This window comes from Balaenoptera acutorostrata, chromosome 1, assembly GCF_949987535.1.
Source record: "Balaenoptera acutorostrata chromosome 1, mBalAcu1.1, whole genome shotgun sequence".
Taxonomy (NCBI): domain Eukaryota; kingdom Metazoa; phylum Chordata; class Mammalia; order Artiodactyla; family Balaenopteridae; genus Balaenoptera; species Balaenoptera acutorostrata.
Genome location: NC_080064.1, coordinates 2270946 through 2288467, shown reverse-complemented (window position 1 = coordinate 2288467; position 17522 = coordinate 2270946). Strand labels below are relative to the sequence as shown.

General features: G+C 64.0%; 1 protein-coding gene across 9 annotated transcripts in view; it reads left to right on the top strand.

Annotated features, from left to right (window-relative positions):
• The first annotated feature begins 721 nt into the window (after positions 1 to 721).
• MEGF6 (multiple EGF like domains 6) overlaps positions 722 to 17522 on the top strand; it is a 39336-nt gene continuing 22535 nt past the window's right edge. For 8 of the 9 annotated variants that reach the window (XM_057529086.1, XM_057529083.1, XM_057529066.1 and 5 more), the window contains exons 1-3: positions 722 to 995; positions 7936 to 8058; positions 16825 to 16950. In XM_057529086.1, the coding sequence (XP_057385069.1) occupies positions 818 to 995; positions 7936 to 8058; positions 16825 to 16950 (427 nt within the window). In that variant the 5' untranslated portion in view covers positions 722 to 817. The remainder of the gene's footprint in view (positions 996 to 7935; positions 8059 to 16824; positions 16951 to 17522) is intronic. The other variant, XM_057529056.1, reaches the window with a different exon arrangement.

The following is a 17522-nucleotide window of genomic DNA, read 5'->3' as shown; positions in this document are numbered from 1 at the left end:
GGCTGTGCCCCTGAGCAAAGAGGGGTCCAGGGCTCTGGTGCAGCCTGACACCTGGGGCTCAGGCCCTCCCCTATCTGCCATAGGGGTGCAGTGGTCCCCTTGCCCAGGCTCCCTCTGGTATCGGCCCTGGTCCAGTGGAGGGCATGGCAGTGCCGGGTGCTGGACACTGGGCTTGGGGGCTGCAGGAGTCTTCACCCCCAGGATTTCCACTACGGTTGTGTGGCCTCAAAGTGCCTCCGTGCCCCACTCCCCCCAGACTTTGCAGAGCTCAACCCCATCAAGCTGCCTCTGCAGAGCCCCGGGCCTTGCCAGGGTGGCCTCCATCTGTGCTTTGGGTTCTTTCACGTGTTGTTGCAGGGACCCGTCCCGTGCCAGTGCCTGTGTGCATGTATGTGCTTGTGCACGTCTGTGCAGGCTTCTGTGTGTCTTGTGTGCATGTTGCGCACATGGGTCTGCCAGTGCCCGTGTCTGCGTGTCCGCGTGGGGCTGCGTGCGCTTGTGGATGGGTCAGGGTGTGTGTCCGGGTGCGTGAGTGAGCCAGCGCGTAGGAATGCGCGGGGCGGGTGGGCGGCGCGCGGGGGGTGGGGGACCGGCAAGGCCAGTGGGGCGGGAGCGGGGCGGGGCCTGGCGGCGGCGGGGATTTGGCCTTTACCTGCGAGGGGCGGGGGGTGGAGGGAAAGCGGGGAACAGAAAGGCGAGGGGCGGGGCGCGCCGGCCCACAGCGGCTCCAGCGGCACCAGAGGCGTCCGCGGAGCGAAGCGGGGAGCAGAGAGCGGGGGGCGCGTGCCATCCGGAGCCGCGAGGGAGCGGACTGGCCATGGAGGCGCCCCGGGGCCGCGGTGGGCTGGCGGCGCTCTGGTGCCTCGGGCTGCTGGGGGTCCTGGCGCGCGTCGCGGGCACGCACTACCGCTACCTGTGGAGGGGCTGCTACCCGTGCCACCTGGGCCGGGCCGGCTACCCCGTGAGCGCAGCTGACCGGAGGCCAGGTGGGCGCGGTGAGCTCTGCGCAGGAGGGCGGGCGGGACCGGCTCTGATCCAAGGGCGCTGCTTTTGTTTCCTCTTTAAAGTTTGCGCCCGGGGGCGGCTGACAGCTCGGCTGGAGGGAACGGGGCTGGGACAGGGCCCCCTGTGTCCTGAGTCTTCGGACATTCCTATCCCCTCTCTGGCCTGGCTGCGGGGGCAGCTGACAGCAGATCGGTCTCTTGACCAGAAGGAGGAGAAACATCTCCCCGCCTTTGCTGGTGGGCACAGGGGCTGCACTCCCCCATGGCACTGGCAGCTCTGGGGGTTAAGCAGGAGAGTAGGGTAGGCTCAAGAGAGAGGCCCTTGGGTTTCCCTTTCCAGGGTCCCCAGAGCCTAGGCCCCTTGGGGGAGTGTGTGTGGGTGTGACAGGTGACGTTCTGTCACCTCACCCCAAGGCTCGGGAGCATGGTCAGCCCAGTGGGCTGCAGGGTCAGCTGGGAGGACCCCAGCGGCCCATGGGAAGCGGCTGCACCCCTGTCCTGGGTCCATCCTGCCTCTCCCTGCAGTTCAGATCTGGTACCCGTGCTGGGCCAGCCTCCTGCAGGGAGCTCCTATGCGTGTCCATGGGGTCCGTGGAGTTTGGAGTCTGGCAACCTCAGATGCGAGGTGGGGTGTAGTGTGCAGTGAGCCGTCACTTGGGATGCTCTGGAGGACACCCAGCTTGGGGCAAGGCTGCGTCTCCCCTGCAGCCTGAGGCCTGGCCACCACACCTGCCACCTGCGCCAGGGCTCTGAAGCCTCAGGACTGTACCTGGGCCACAGCCATCTGGCCAGCAGGAGCAGGCAGGTCCAGAGCGGGGCTCTGTTAAAGAAACGCGGGGCCGGGATTGGGCTCCCCTCCAGGCCCTCACTGGCCCCTGAGTGTGGCTCTGTCCAGGGTATCTGGTCTCCTTGGAGATGTCAGCCCCGCTCAGCTGTCCTCTGGGCCGGTCTGGGCCGCTCTCTGCCAGAGGACACACAGGTCACTGAGCTGCAGGGCTGGGCCATGACAAAGACCCCTGCTTCCCCTAGCTTTGTCACTCGGCCAGCGGGGGCCCAAGCCCCATCCCCACAGGGGAAGCAGTCCTCCCACTGGGTGGCTCAGGCAAAGCGACACTGTCACTCCACCACTGGTGGCACTAAATGCTGTGAAACTGTGTGACATCCAAGGGCCTGGCGCTGAATGGGGCTGGGCAGGGCTGGGCTTTGGTAGCCGGGAGCCCCCACTCTGTTCTGAGAACTGCTTGGGCTTGTGGAGGGACCAGGAGAAGGGCCCGCGGATAATGGGATGCGCTCTCCGGGGTGAGGCCCCTGCGGCATGTTTGGGGGGAAGCAGGACTCCGAACTTGGTAACCACCGAGCGGCGCTTTCTGGCAGGATCCCAGGGGGCTTAGATTTTCCTGTAGGTGTGGCTGAGATTTCAGAAGGGGCTTACTTGGGGTGGTCTCCGCAGGGACTGCATGCTCCTGGGTTCCCAGCAGTGTCTTGATGGGCTCCCCGAGGCACTGTCACCATCGTCCAGCTCAGCAGACACCGCAAGTCCAGCGGGCTCCCAGGGGAACTGGCCCCGTGTCTGTGCAGTGATGTGTCCCTGCGTGCCAGTGTGTGACACAATCCTCACCAGCGGGCTGCCAAATCCCCAGTCACACATCTTAGCTGAGGGTGGCAGTGAGACCCCAGGGACTGTCCTGCTGAACCCTGGCCTGACTGTTCCTGAAAATAGCCCTGCTCGTGGCCTGCCTGCTCCCACCGGCCAGAGCGCTGTAGCCCGGAGGTAGTCTCAAGGCTTCAGAGCCCTGGGCTTTCAGACAGTGCCCCGGTGCCAGTGGGAGCTGCACGGGGCGGAGCGTCTTTACCCCAGGCTGGGTGTCATCCCCTGACTCTCTGGAGACAGCCTCCAAGCTCCCTTTCAGCTGGGGGTGCCTCCGCCGCCTTGGGGACCAGCCCCCACTCCGTCCTGTCCGGGAGAGCCGTCCGTGTGCCCTCTGGCATGGAAAACGGCACAGACTGGCCCAGAGGATGGCTGAGCAGGGCCGATGTCTCCAAGGAGACCAGATGACCGTACGTTTTCTGCTGTAGTTTCAGAGTCCAAGGGGCCAATGCTCGGCCAGGGTCTCAGGGCAGCGGTCCCACTGCCGGGGTCACCAGGTAGAGGCAGCGCAGCATGGTGGTGAGGGCAGGCCTGCATCACGGGACCCAGGGGACTGCCGTGAGCCCCTCAGAGAGCACAGTGGCCCTCACTGCGGGCGTCAGGAGGCCAGGCTGGGCAGAGCCGACTTTTGGGAACCTGGATTTCCAGCTTGGGTGGTCTGAGCCTCCGTGACTCTGGAGAGAGTGCTAAGATAGTTATTCACTCTGTGTTCACTTCCCATGGCTGCTGGGACACATTACCCCAACCTGGTGGCTTTAAAACCCCCCAGGTCTGGTACCTTATAGTTCTGGAGGTCAGAAGTCTGAAAAGGGTGAACGTGAAGGTGCTGGCAGAGCTGGTCCCTCCTGGAGGCTCCGGGGAGCATCTGTTCCCTGCCTCTTCCAGCTTCTAGAGGCGCCTGCATCCCTGGCTGTGGCCCCGCCCTCCATCTTCAAAGCCAGCAGTGCAGCATCTTTTTCTTGTTTGTGGTTTTAGATATTTATTTATTATTGAAGTATAGTTGATTTACGATGTTTCAGGTGTACAGCAAAGTGATTCAGTTATACATATATATATATATTATTTTTCAGATTCTTTTCCATTATAGGTTATTACAAGATAGTGAATATAGTTCCCTGTGCTATTACAGTAGGTCCTTGTTGTTTATCTGTTTTCTATATGGGAGCGGGTATCTGCTAATCCCAAACTCCTAATTTATCCCTCCCCCCCTTGCCCCTTTGGTAACCATAAGTTTGTTTTCTGTGTCTGTGAGTCTGTTTCTGTCTTGTAACAGAACATATGAGTTCTGTTACATGTAAGTGACATATAAGTGATATCATATGGTATTTGTCTTTCTCTGACTTACTTCACTTAGTATGATAATCTCTAGGTCCATCCATGTTGCTGTAAATGGCATTATTTCATTTTTTTTATGGCTGAGTAGTATTCCATTGCATTGGGCCCTCCTTCCTTCCTGTCTCTTACTTGTAAGGCCCGTGTGGTGACGTTGGACCCACCTGGATACTCCATGATAATCTCCCATGTCACCTGCAAAGTCCCTTTTGTTGTGTAAGGTTCCAGGGATTAGCATGTGGTCCTCTTTGAGGGGCCATTATTCAGCTGCCCACACCCTCAAAGAACTGAGCCTGTGCTCCTCAGGTCACAGCATGACCACAGTCACGGTCACAGGGTCAGCGGCTGTGGGTCATTGGAGGTGGCCGAGAACAGCTCTGTTCTGCCACCACGTGGCCCGCCTTGGGAGTGGGCCCGGCAGGGTTTCGGTAACTCCGTCCTGCCTTGCTTTCTGAGTGTAAGTCATGTCTATGAAGGGGCCTCGATCTCAGAGCTGGAGGGACCCCAGCAGGAGGGCGTCTGCCCGAATGCCCTGCCCGCCCATGAGCAGGGAGGTGCAGGGGGAGGCCTCAGATCCTTCAGCCTTGAGCTGCCCCGCTGGGCCCAGATATTCAGACAGGCTGACGGCAGGCCGTGGCCAGGGGGAGCCTGGCTGGGCAGCATGGCCTCCCGCCTGGTTGCTGGTCACGGTCTCTGTCACTGGCGGTGCACCTTTGGGGGAGGGGAGGGCTCCTGGGGTGCCGAGGGGCTGGCCCGTGTGATTTAGGCAGAGCCTGGGAGCACCTCTCGGGTCTAAATGTCCCGTCCTCGCAGCAGGAGGACGGTAAGCACGTGGTCATGTGGGTGGGATTGTGGAGAGGGCCCAGCGGTCAGGGCCATTGCTGGAGGGGCCCTGCCGATGGCGGCCTGCCCCTGCCCAACCCCCCACCTGCTTTCCCCGACTGTCCATCAGTTTGGTGTCTTTGTGGCCCCCAGGCTGCTGGGACACAGTCCCCGGGGCGGGCTCGCCCCCCGGCCAGGTGCCCGAGGGCTTGGGGGTGCAGTGCCTCTGCGGTCACCTGCTCTCAGAGGCCAGTGTCTGGGGTGACCAGTGAGAGCCGGTTTGAAAGCCAGCGTCCCCACTGGTGTGCCCGCTCCGCACCTGCCTCGGGGGCCACGTCTGGGAACGACGGCCCCTCTGTCCTTCTCTCGCGGCTTTACCTGCCTGCCCGGCGAGGCCGCTCGAGACACACCGCGACTCAGTCCGTCCACTCGCCCCCTCGGACGGCACACGTGGCGCCTCTTCCCCCGAGCCTCGCTAAGCCCCTACTGTATGCCCAGTGCTGTGCTCTGTGCTGTCACTTTACGTTTCAAGGACCCTTGAAGGGGTCGCAGAGAGAGGGATCTGAGCTCAGAGGGGATGGGGTCTCCTTTCTGAGCCCCCTCGGATGGCCCGTCCTGCCGTGCCCAGCGGGTGTGGGTCTGCCTACTGTCCCCCACATCACCCAGCTGGCTCTCCCACAGGAGGGCCCTGGGTCCTGAGACCTCCCCCCATGCCCTGGGTCCCTGTGTCCCCCAAGACTCTTTGGGGCTCTGTTGAGGACCGTTAACACTTTGCCTTTAACCTTCCTCCTGCTAATCATCCTGGTGTTGTTCCGAGGAAGCCCCCCCAGGTCACCGTGGTTCCAAGGAGGGGCTCTCTCGGTCTCATCTCCTCTCTGCGGCAGCCTCGGGGCTTGGGGGGCGCTCTGGGGGTCTCCCCAGGGTGGATGTGGCTTGTGCTTGGAGCAGAGGCCCTGGCCTCCTGGGCTCGTCTCGGCTCATTCCTGGAGGGCCAGGCACGTGCTCAGGGCGTGGACTGGGGTCAGGATTTCTGTCCGTGGGAAGCACAGCCCAGCAGGCAGGCCCTGGGGACCCTCCAGGAGGAGCCTGGCCGCCGTGCCGCCTTCGCTACACTTTACAGGTGTGCTCGGATGGCTGGGGCTTTAGGACGGGAGCCTCGAAGGCGGGCGGTTTCATGGGGACGGCGGGTGAGAGCTGGACGGTGGAGTTGCAGCAAATAGCGTGGACCCTCAGGATTATTAAGCACAATTAGAGGAACCTCAGCCCCACGCAGCCCCTGGGAACAAGCCAGGTTTCCACACAGCTGCAGACCTGCCCCTGAAGTCACTAAACTTTCTCCCAGTGGGGCCACGCAGAGTGGAATCTTCCCCCCGCACTTTGAGCTGACCGTGGCCTCTCCTGCGAGGCTCGGTCAGCAGTCAGGGCCTCTGTTGCCAGGGCAGGGGTGCCCCAGATGCTCGGCTCTTAGACGCTCGGGAGCGGAGCACGTCTGTGTGTCTGTCTCCCCTTTTCCTGGTCTGGGAAGCCTACTGCCCTGTTGGCGAGGCTGGCGTCTGAGAGGTGTGGACCCGCTGAGGACCGGGCGTGGGCTTCTGTCCCCATGCCCAGGGCCGCTCGGTTCTGTGCTGCCCGAGCAGCGGCCTCTTCCCTCCGTCTCTCCGTGTCTCCCGGGCAGTTGGGTCCCTCCTGACGTCAACCTCGCACACAGGTATCCGAGGCAGCCTGTTGCCTCCTGCCTTCCTGCCTGGCCTCCCCTGAGGTCCAGGGTGGTGGACGTGGGCCTGGAGGGAGGGCGGAGGGGGGAGGGGCAGCCTGAAGCGTCTTGGCATCTCTGCATTCCTGCAGAGGTGACCCAGGCCAGGCCATAGGGCCTGGTGCTTTGGGGTGCAGCCCCTGGGCCTCCACTCCTGGGAGGGTCTTTCTCACTCTCCAGCTTCCAGCTCAGCTAGTGGGGTGGCCCCCGGGCCTTTGGGCCAGCCCTGTCTGCTTCTGGTCAGCGCTTTCCTGTGGCCTGAGGCACAGTGCCGTCAGAAGGGGCAGGCGGGCACAGGCCTCCTGTGCAGTGGTGGGTGGTCTCAGGTGTGAGGTGTCCTGGAAGGGGAGTGCCCGGGACCTCCACTCGGTCCTGCCCTGGGGATGTCCGCTGTGCTGACCTCCTGAGTCGCTGGCACAGGGACCCCAGGCTGACCACCTGCACTGGTTTCCTGGAGCTGCCGAAACAGATACCACAGACCAGGTGGCTTTAGCAACAGACATTTATCTCTCATGCTCCGGAAGCTGGAAGTCAGAGGTCAAAGTGTCGGCAGGGCCGTGCTCCCTCTGAAACCCGGGGGAGGGTCTCTTCTGCCTCGTCCAGCTCCTGGGGGCTCCTGGCTTCCTAGGCTGTGGCCGCCTCCCTCAAATCTCTGTCTCCCTGTGTGTCTCCAGGCCCCCTGTGTGTCCCTGAACGGGGTGGGGGGGCACCCTTCTCCAGTATGACCTCATCTCAGTCCTTAACCAATTACGTCTCAGAGACCCTGCTTGTAGATAAGGTCACACCCTGAGGCTGTGGATGGACATGAACTTGGGGGACACTGTTCAACACAGGGCACGCCCCCCATCCTGCCCTCACTCAGGCTCCCCCACCCCGAGGCCGGGGCAGGGCATCTCCTGAGTTACCAGTTTCTTCTTCTGGGCTCGTAGTTCCCCCGAGGAGCAGCTAGCCCTGCCCTGAGAGCGTTTCTGGATTTGGGGTTTGGAAAAGAGCACGTGCTCTGGGTTCAGTCTTGAAAGGCGCTAGGCTCGGCCCCCCCGACCTGAGCTTGTTCCCCGAGATCTGGCCGACCCCGCTGCTCCCCACAGCCGGCCCCAGAGGGGGTGGCTCTTCCTCCCAGGGGGCCGTCGGGCGTTGGAGACAGGCCTGCCTTCTCTCCACTCTGCTCCGGCAAGCCGGTGAGGGGCTCGGCACTGTTGCGGGCAGCGTGGCCTGAGAAGGAGGGCGCCAGGTCTGGGCCCCAGCACCTGGGCGGGGGCAGTGTCCTGAGAGAGGGGGGCCAGGCTGGACTCCCCAGGGCTAGTGCAGAGCGGGGGGGAGGGGGGCGGCCTGGGTGGGTTCTGGCTGTTGACCCCCGGCCCCGTGTCCCCATGCAGATGTGGACGAGTGCCAGGTGCACAACGGCGGCTGCCAGCACAGGTGTGTGAACACGCCAGGCTCCTACCTCTGTGAGTGCAAGCCCGGCTTCCGGCTCCACGCGGACGGCAGGACCTGCCTGGGTAAGCACCCCTGCAGCCTCCTGGGCCCGGTGCCACCTCCCTGCCGGGGCTCCTGGCCGCAGCCGTCCCCTGGCCCTTCTGGGTGTGCCCAGGTCTGGGAGGGGCCCGGGACCCCTCCACTCCTGGGCTGAGAGGCCTGTCTGCTCAGTGCAGCCGCCGTTACAGTGGCTCTGTCCTGCTGAGGGTGAGATGCCGAGGGGCCCTTGCCACCCGTTGTGGGCCCTGGCCAGCACCACTCACGTCAGGTTGCTGGGGCCCAGGCGGTGAAAAGGCGTGTCCTGGGCCCGGTGCTCTACACGGAGGCTGGACCCTGGGACCCTGGGACCCTGAGCCCTGTGACCTGGGCTGCACCCTCTCGGTAGCCACAGCTGAATCTGGCCACTTCCCCGGGGGACTTCCGTGACGGGCAGGAGCCCCTGGGCCACCATCCCCTCCAGGGCCCTATGCAGCAGGAGTTGTGGTCGTCCGTCGGCAGGGACACAGGTCCGGCTGTGCTGCCCCAAACTGGGGAGACTGGGTGCCTGCTGGGTGGTGGGGAAGGCCCGGCCTGGGGCGGGGGCAGCATGGGGCTGCTCTTGGCCTGCAGAGTTGGGCTTCCCAGGCCCAGGTCCCCCACCCCAGTCTCGGGGAGCCTGGGCGTGGGGCTGAGGCTGGGGGGAAAGGGGTAAACGAGAAGCGGGGTGTTAGCCCTCAGTTGCTCTGTGGGGCCTTTTTGCCGTGCAGGACGTGCTCGATGGGGGCCTCTGCCGGCACGGGAGGCTCCAGGGAGAGAAGGGGAACGCTGGCGCCCACTGGATGGAGGGTGGAGGGTGGAGGCCGGGCGTCTGGCTGTGGGCCGTCCCCCACCCCTCTCCTGGCTGCTCTGGACACAGGTGCCACGGGCACAGGGCTCACCCTCCCTGCTGGCCGCTCTGTCTGGGAGGCCACGTGGGGGTCATTCTCTGGGGGCTGGGCCAGTGGTCACCCTCACGGGCCAGTGCTCTCTCCCTGGCTATGGGGGGCTGCCCCTTCTTTCCACACTGTAGGCCCCGAGCAGGCCCGGGAGGGCTCCGAGCGGCATCCCGCCTGCAGGCCCTGCTGCTATGTGGCAGGGCGGCCCGCCAGCCCTGGGGGGCCCTCCCCGGCACAGGCACTCTGATATGTCTGGGCCGCCGCTCAGGGAGCGAGGCAGCTGCCCTGTAAAGTTTCTGTGGGCTGGAAAGTGGAAACAGATGCAGGAATGTTGTGATCTTCTTCAGGACAGATGCAACAGGGTGCAGCCCAGGTCCCCAAGTGTCCTTCCTTCTCCCTTCCTCTGGGGCAGGTTCTCCTTGGAGAAGGGCGTCCCTGGAGGCTGATCCAGGGTGGGCTGGGTGGTACCCACTGCCCCCTCCCCTGCTGGCTCCTTGGTGAGGGGCCTGGGCTGAGACACCTTCCTGTCTCCCTAGACCCCCCGCCAGTTCCCCCGATGGTGGCCTTCACTGAGCTGCCAGAATGGGTAAACAGCACGCAAAGGGGAGGGTGCCCTTCAGGGCTTTGGGAGGGATTATGGTGGCCTCTAAGTGTGGCCTTGAGCTGCTGGCTTCCGGAAGCCCAGGAGGGGTGCTCCCCAGCCTTGCCCTTGGCTCCCATCCCAGCCCACCCCTTCGCTACGCTGGAGCCCCTCCCTGGAGCCTTTCCTGGGAGATGCCTGTGCTCGGGGCCCCAGAAGTCTTGATTTGTGGCACTTGCTTATTTTGAAGGGTCTTTTCAAGGTCTGATGCCAGGGCCTCCGGCGTGGCCTGCACAGCCTGTCAAGAGGCTGCTGGGACCTCACTGCACTCCCCGCCTGCCACCCCCAACTCTGCACACCCAGACCGCGTGGTGTGCCCCAGGGCCCCAGGAGGTCTGCAGCTCTCTTGGGTGCTGTCGCCCACCTCCTGGTCGCTCCCGCCAGAGGGCGCAGTTGAGACCCACCTTGGGCACCAGCCTCTTACCTGCGTCCCATGGCTGGAAGTGCTGGTGTTTGGCCTGGGTCTGTCACTTTCTTTTGACTGCAACTCCCAGCGGGAAATGTACACTGCATCCCCTGCCCCCACGCACAGTCACGCACACTTGCTGGTGAATTCCGCATGTCTGGAATTCCTGGGAGCTGACATGTGCAGGGCGGTCCCCAGGTCTCTTGGGAGTGGTGTGGGTTTGTCAGCTTGGGTCTGTTGGGGGCTGCCTTCCCTGTCGGGGCCTGGGCTTTACTGAAAAGCTTCCAGAGTGGACAGGGGTCTCCTGGTGGCTTCTTCCCAGGCAGAGCAGGAAGCGTTTGCTCTAAGGGCCCCCGGCCCTTCTCCTAATGTGCCCCTTTTGGTTGCCGAGGGACCCACCCCGGCTGCAGTGCACGTGACCTACTGGTCTGGGGTGGGTAGGGCGGCCGAGCCCCTCATATCCCGGATGAGGGGCTCCAGGTGGGGGCCCGTGGAGGGCACTGCATGGCCCCTGCCAGGCTGCTGGACTTCCTGCCTCTGGGAGGTGTGGCCTTCTCCACTTCTGCAGGACTCCCAGAGTGCAGGGCATGGGGAGGAGCTGGTGGCCTTGTCCGTGGTTCACAGTGGCACCCTCTGAGCCCAGAATACCCTAGGGTCTCAGCAGACATTTATGGGAAGGTCAGTGTAGGAGCTGTGCCCCTCCCCAGCCCTCCCTTCCCCCACACAGGCCAGCTTGCAGGGCAGACTGAACAGCTGGAGCACAGCTGCTCTGGACCCCTCCCCGGGGCCTACTGGGATCCTCTGGGCAAGGGGAGGGGTGCTGTGAGCTCTCTCGGGACTTTGCAGGCAGGCAGGGAACAGGCCCGGGCACCCCCGCCTTCAGAGCTTGGAGTGAGGATTATAGAGATGCTGGAGGGTAGGAGTAGAGAAGGTGCCCGCAGGGATGTGACAGTCCTTCCTCGGTACAGGGTGGGAAGGTCCTCTGTGCTGGGAGCTCTCAGGTTGGTGCCACATCATGGGGCCCCAGGGATCTGGGAAGTCCTTAGAGGTGGTAGTGGTTGGGGGCGGTGTTGAAACAGATAAGGGGAGCCTTGAAACACTCTTCGAAGTTGCCTCAGAGGCAGGAAGAGGACAGGAAGTGCACAGTCTTCTTGCATCCCTCCCTTGCAAAACATCTTATGGAAATAAAACACAGAAAGGTTCAATTCTTTTTTTTCTAATTTTTTTTTTTGTTATTTTTGACTGCTTTGGGTCTTCGTTGCTGCGCGCGGGCCCTCTCCAGCTGTGGCGAGCGGGGACCACTCCTAGTTGCAGTGCGCAGGCTTCTCATTGTGGTGTCTTCTCTTGTTGTGGAGCACGGGCTCTAGGCACATGGGCCTCAGTAGTTGTGGCTCGTGGGCTCAGTAGTTGTGGCTCGCGGGCTCTAGAGCGCAGGCTCAGTAGTTGTGGCACATGGGCTTAGTTGCTCCACGGCATGTGGGATCGTCCCGGACCAGGGCTCGAACCCGTGTCCCCTGCATTGGCAGGCAGACTCTCAACCACTGCTCCACCAGGGACGTCCCAAAGGTTCAATTCGTAAAGTGAGAATTTGCAGGAAGGACTTTACCATCAGCCCCGAGGCCCCTGAGTGGCTCACGTCCCGCCCTGGCTGCCCTTGGCTAGCCAGGCGTGCTGGGGCGCTCCGTCGCCAGGGTGCCCTCCTGGGTTCGCCACCCCCTCCCCCCCCGCAGACTCTGGGGTGGGAAGGGCAGGGCCGAGAGAGGCCCTGGGCTGGGCCAGCCTGCTTCTCACCCTGGCCCCTTTCCTTCCCCAAATTGTGGGAAATGGGGCTGCCGAGAGCAGTGCTGGGCGGGTGTCTGGGAGTGACGTTTTGGCTTTTCTGCGCCATCTTGCAGAGCGCCCCAGGCAAACCCACAGAGACCTGCCCCCGGTCCTTTAACACTCGGAGCCGGGAAACCCGCCTCTTCTGGCCCAGAGTGACTCCGGCCCCCGGGGTCCCTTCTGGACCCTGGCCTTGGACGTGGCTGCTTCCCCACCTCCCTCGTGGTGGTGAGCAGCACGCCCGGGCCAGTCTGAGGGAGCAGGGCGTCACTGGCTCAGCGAGCAGCGGGTCCTGCGAGATGGCCCGCGCTGGCCACTTGGAAGAGGTGGGCTCTCCATCCACCTCCTCCTCCCCTCGGCCTCAGGCCTGTTGGGCCTTTTGGACGGACGCTGGGGGAAGGATTCTGCTGTCAGCATGCACCCCCTGGTGGCCTGGCTGCCTCCTGCCAGAGTGCCCGGCCGCCTGGAGTTAGGTGGGCCCTACTGGTCCACAGCACGGGGAGGGCCTCCGCGCCGCTGCCCTCCCGCGGGGTTTTGCCACAGGTGCGCCACGTGGCCTCGGGGCAGGCGCTCCCCCAGGCCTGGGTCTTCCCAGTGAGGGGACAGCGAGGGGCTGCACAGGGCCTTGCAGGCCGTTGTTCCCCGGCTCCTCGGAGGGGAGGCCGCCTGGGTCCCTGGAGGCTTTGCTGACAGCATGCAGCGTGGTCCCAAAGCCGCAGGCAGCAGAGGGGCGGAGAGTGCCAGGCTTGCCTGCAGAGCTCATCCCTGCAAACCACAGATGCAGTTCTGGGAATGTTTTCCAGTCCCCTCCAGACCCGGAACAGGCTGCAGCTTCTAAAAGGGAGTGTGTCTTCCCCGCCCCCAAGGGGCCGCTGAGTCCGAATAGGGAGTGGGAAGGGCAGCCCTGCCTGAGAACCACCCTGGGAGGTCACGGCTGTGCCTGAGACCAGGTCCCCGGAAGTGCAGGCTGCCAGCGGCCATGGGTGATGGGAGGGTCACACCCCAACCGGGGGAAGCCAGGGGCAGCGGCCCAGACCCCAGCTGGATGCAGAGACCCAGCGGGGAAGCGAGGGCAAAGTGGAGCCGTGGCAGACGGCTGGGCACGGGCTGGGGGTGAGTTTAGAGTCAGTGAGCTTGGCAGAACCAAGCGGGAAGCAGGATTCGAGCAGCGGCGTGGGGCGGGGGAGGTGTGGGAGGCGTGGATGACATCGGGTTGGGCACCGGGGGCCGCAGAGCCTGGGTTCTCACCTGCGAGTGCTTCATCCGAGGTGGGCGGGCACTGGGCACGGCAGCCGCGGGGCCTGGGTCCAGGCTGGGCCTGGGGAGCAGGGGCGGTTGGTGGGGTGCAGTCTGCGATGTTGGGACGGTGCCAGCCCCTGGCTCGTGGGCAGGGCAGGTGCATCCACGCCGCAGGTGAACCGTGTCCCCGTGCAGCGTGGAGGCCCCAGCCCGAGGGTGGGCGCGGGGGGCAGGACGCACAAGGCAGAGTCGGCAAACCGTGAGCTGCTGGGGGGGTCAGGCATGGGCAGAGCCCAGGGGAGTTTCCCCTCCTGGCCAAGCCATGGGGGCCACCCGCTTCCTGTCCCGCCGTCCTGGCCCTGTCGCCAGCAGAGGGCTTCCTAGAAGGAAGGGCTGCAGGTGGCTGCTGACCCCACATGGTGTGAGGCTCTTGGGACCTAGAAGCCAAGCCAGTCGAGGGCAGTAATTACAAAACCCTCGAAGCCACCCTCGAGCCTGCTCCAAAACCGCTGGCTGGGGTTGGAGGCTGGAGCAGAGGGGGCTGGTGGGCTTGGCACGCTGCCGACATACTTGTCCTCACCCCACCGGCCTGCCAGGCACAGCCCCTTGGCTGACCAGCTCGGGCAGACTGGCGTGCCGGGCGCTGAGACCAGGGCCTTGCCAGCGAAGCCGCCTTGGAGGTCAGCTCTCCAAGCCCCCACCTGCCACTTCCTCCATGGCACTCATACGCACCTGTTGCTGGGCTCCAACCCTGAATCCGTGCCCAGGTCCCAGGTACTGCCACCTGCACCTCCAGGAGTGGAGAACCGCTGACATGGATAGAGCAGGCCCTCCACCCTGTAGGACAGTTGATTTCTAGAATGTCCAGTTTCCTGCTCAAGTAAAGGCCCCACTCCCCTTGAAGAGCTTGATGCCTCACAACTGGCTCCTGGCTAGACCAACTCCTGCTCGTCGAAGGTGGAATTGTAGCCCAGCTCCGTTAGAACCCACAAGTCCCTTGGCCTTGGCATTCGCAAACTGGGAAGTGAAGGTGCAATAGTCAGCTCAGGCTGCCGTAACAAGTACCACAGACTGGGCAGCTTCTACAACAGCAGTTTATTTTCTCACAGTTCTGGAGGCTGGCAGTTCTGGATCATGGTGCCAGCCAGTTTGGTTCCTGGTAAGAGCTTTCTTCCTGGTTGCCCTTCCTGCCATCTCCTCATATGGCCACGGGGACAGAGACAGAGACAGAGAGAGATCTTATGTCTCTTCTTACAAGGACACAAATGCTGTTTGATCAGGGCCCCACCCTGATGACTTCATTTCACCTTAATTACCCTACCCCCAAATACAGCCACATCGGTGGTTGAATTTTAGGAGTACACATATGAATTTTAGGGGGACACAAACATTAATTCCCTTCGGGGCTACGGAAACCCCTTGTCTCCCATTTTCTGATGGGCTGTCAGCTTTGCTTCAGGTATGAGCCTGGTTCTGATTTGCGGGACCACCCGGGCATGGGTCAGTGGTATGTGGGTTCCATGGCCAGGTCTCACAGTGACCCGAGGGGCCTGGAAGCTTCACCCCCAGCTTTGGGCACTGGTCACGCAGAGGCTGGCTCTCTCCTGAGCTGCACAGCCTGACGCCCGAGAAAAACTGCCTTGTTCAGCTTTCCGGCAATCCAGGGCACAGGATGCTCAAGGTGATGGCACGGGGCTTGGCTCCCTCGTGTGCACAGCCTGGGAGCGTCTGGAACGTTGGTACTCGTGCAGCAGAGCAGTGAGAGACGGGCTTGGGAGGGTGGGAGGCTGCATGGGGAGCCGGAGCCCCCACCTGCCTGGGATTTCTCCCCCAGTGGGCTCCTGTGGGCCCGGAGCTGGGTTGCCCTGGGCCCGTCTTGGGGGCTCTGCCGTCTGGAAGGGCTGCTTTCCAGCCGTGCCACAGCTCTGTGGGTCGTCCTTGCTGCCGTGGTGTCTGCCCAGCCGGCTGCCCTGCCCTGGCCTCCGAGCCCCTCTCTCCGTGTGCCTGCCCGGCGCTGCCTGGAAGGGCTTCTGATTCCTATTATGAGCTCTGAGCGGGGATGCAGTTGGTGTGAACACAAACGGGGCCCCAGGAATGGGCCGGCTCAGGCCACGCTTGGAAGCCTCTCTCTGGAGTTGATGGCAGTGCCTTAAGCAGAGCTGTCTCAGGAGGGGCAGGCGGGACCTCGGGGGTCAGCACAGAGTCGGGGGTGGGTGGCTGGACAGGGGGTCCAGAGGCTGAGCGGGATGTGAGACGGTGGTGCCCTGTTTGCCTCCGTTCCACCTGGGACTCGTGTCTCTGCTGCTCCTCCCTGACACGTGGCAGGGCCAGGTGCAGCCAGGAGACAGGCCCCGCCACCCCGGGTGTCCTCCGCACCCCAGCAGGGCTGGCTTGGCCCCGGAAGGGGACCCGGGCACGGGCTCCTCGCCCACTCGCCCCATGTGGGGAACCGGCAGGATCGTGAGTGCTGTGTTCTGACTTTGGGGGAACGTACTTGCTTTGAAGGAAGCTCTGCTTTTGGCAGACAGCGTGGCCCTGGCCTGCTCCGAGCCCTGAGGCCGCTCACGTGCTCTGCGTATTCTCTGGCTGCTCCCGGACCCACTGGCGTCGGTGGTGCAGGGCGTGCCACTCCTGGCCCCCAGAACCAATGACAGTAAATGGTCTCCCCAAACTCGGGCCCTGAGGCCAGCGGCGCCCTGGAGCCTGTGATGACAGCACAGGTGGCATCTGGGGGTGAAGCCCTGCCCCCCGGCGGTCGCAGTGTTTTAGTACCAGGCCTCAGGTTTGCTCTGGTCCAGGCCCGCTGGGCAGTGGCCCGCGCCTCCCCGGGGCACAGACAATAACACATTCTCGAAACTTGGCTCCAGAGCACGGGGCCTGTCCCTCCCTGACCACGAGGTCGCTACCAGTGACTTGAAGGAGGCACCAGAGTCCAGGTGCCCTCTCTGGGTGCCCAGCCTCTCTGAGTGGCCACCACCCTCCCGCCAGGCACAGCCCCAGCCCATCCACCCAGTACCTGGGCACCCACTCGGCCAGCCTGACCGGCAAGAGCCTTGCCCTGTGTGGGCCTGAGCGTGAACACCTGGACCCCTGGCATCCTGGGAGTGGGATGCAGGTCCCTGGCTCTGTGGCCTTACCAAGTGCTGTCCCCACAGCTGCTGGGAGGAGCGGGGACTGTGTGAGGTCAGGTGGGGGTGAGGCCTCGCCTTGGGTAGGCAGGAGCTGCACTGGTCCGTCAGGAGCTGGGGACCAGGCCTGCAGGTCATGGTGGCCGTCCACGGAGGCCCACGCCTGCCCCTCTGGCCTGGCCTGACGACCTAGATAGTGGAATGTCGGGGTCTTCGCCAGCCCTTGCTGGCCTGCCACCTCCTCCAGGGAGCCTCCCAGCCTGCTCGGACTCTGAGCCCTGGACGCCTTGGCTCTTAGGGGACCCCGGTGTTTTGCATTCTGTGCTGGGTGGGGCTGGGCTTCCATCGGGGTGGGCGGCCTGCTCTGTGGTGCCTCCCTACACCCAGTCCTGGGGCAGGCTGGGCCAGAGGACCCAGATTCAGACCACGGCCCTGCGTATCCTGTGTGTGGGCCGAGAAGCAAAGCCAGACCCATGAACCAGACAGGAACAGTGCCGCCCTCTCAAAGCCCCTGCTTCTGGGATGTGGACAGAAAGGAGGAAGGGCTTGGAGGGCCTGGAGTCTTCCTGCAGGAGGTGCTCTGTGCCTGCCCGGGGCCAGGCCGTCGTCCTGGGCTGACCTGGCTCCTCTCGGGTCCCCAGCCATCAACTCCTGCGCCGTGGGCAATGGCGGCTGCCAACACAACTGTATTCAGCTCACGGTGACCCAGCACCGCTGCCAGTGCCGGCCCGAGTTCCAGCTCCAGGAGGATGGCAAGCGCTGCACCCGTGAGTGTGCCACCAGCCGGCGGGAGGGGGAGGACCAGGGCTGGGACTCGCACTGGGTCCCCCGTTCTCCGCGCACCCACGGACCTGCCCGGGAGCCCCGCAGCCTGAGCCCTGCCCTGCTTGGCTGCTGGTGCTGGAGGGGGGCCTCAGGGGCAGCAGCGGCCCCCTTGGCTGCCGAGAGGCTGTGGGGCATCGCCCAGCCCCTGCGGGCACCAGGGAGGAAGCCTGTCAGGCTCTGGGGTCACACATCTTCAGGGGGCAGGAAGCTCAGGACAGGGGTACGGGGATGAAAAGGAAGGGCGTCCTGCGTGTCCCTCAGTTCTGAGGCCCACCTTGGGCTTGGCGTGGGCACGTGGGACCCCAGCCCTGGCCCTTGGGCGGAGGGGGCTGCCCAGGCCCCGTCTGACACCTTGCCCTGGGGTCTCAGGACTGCCTGTCGTGGAAGGGGGTGGTCTGCTGATGGAGAAGGTGGAGCAGGTCCGGGAGACCCCTGAGAAATGCAAATGGGGGCTGGGGCAGGGCAGGTGCTGAGGGAGTGGCTCCTGACCCTGCCCGGCCTCTTGGCTCCCGGG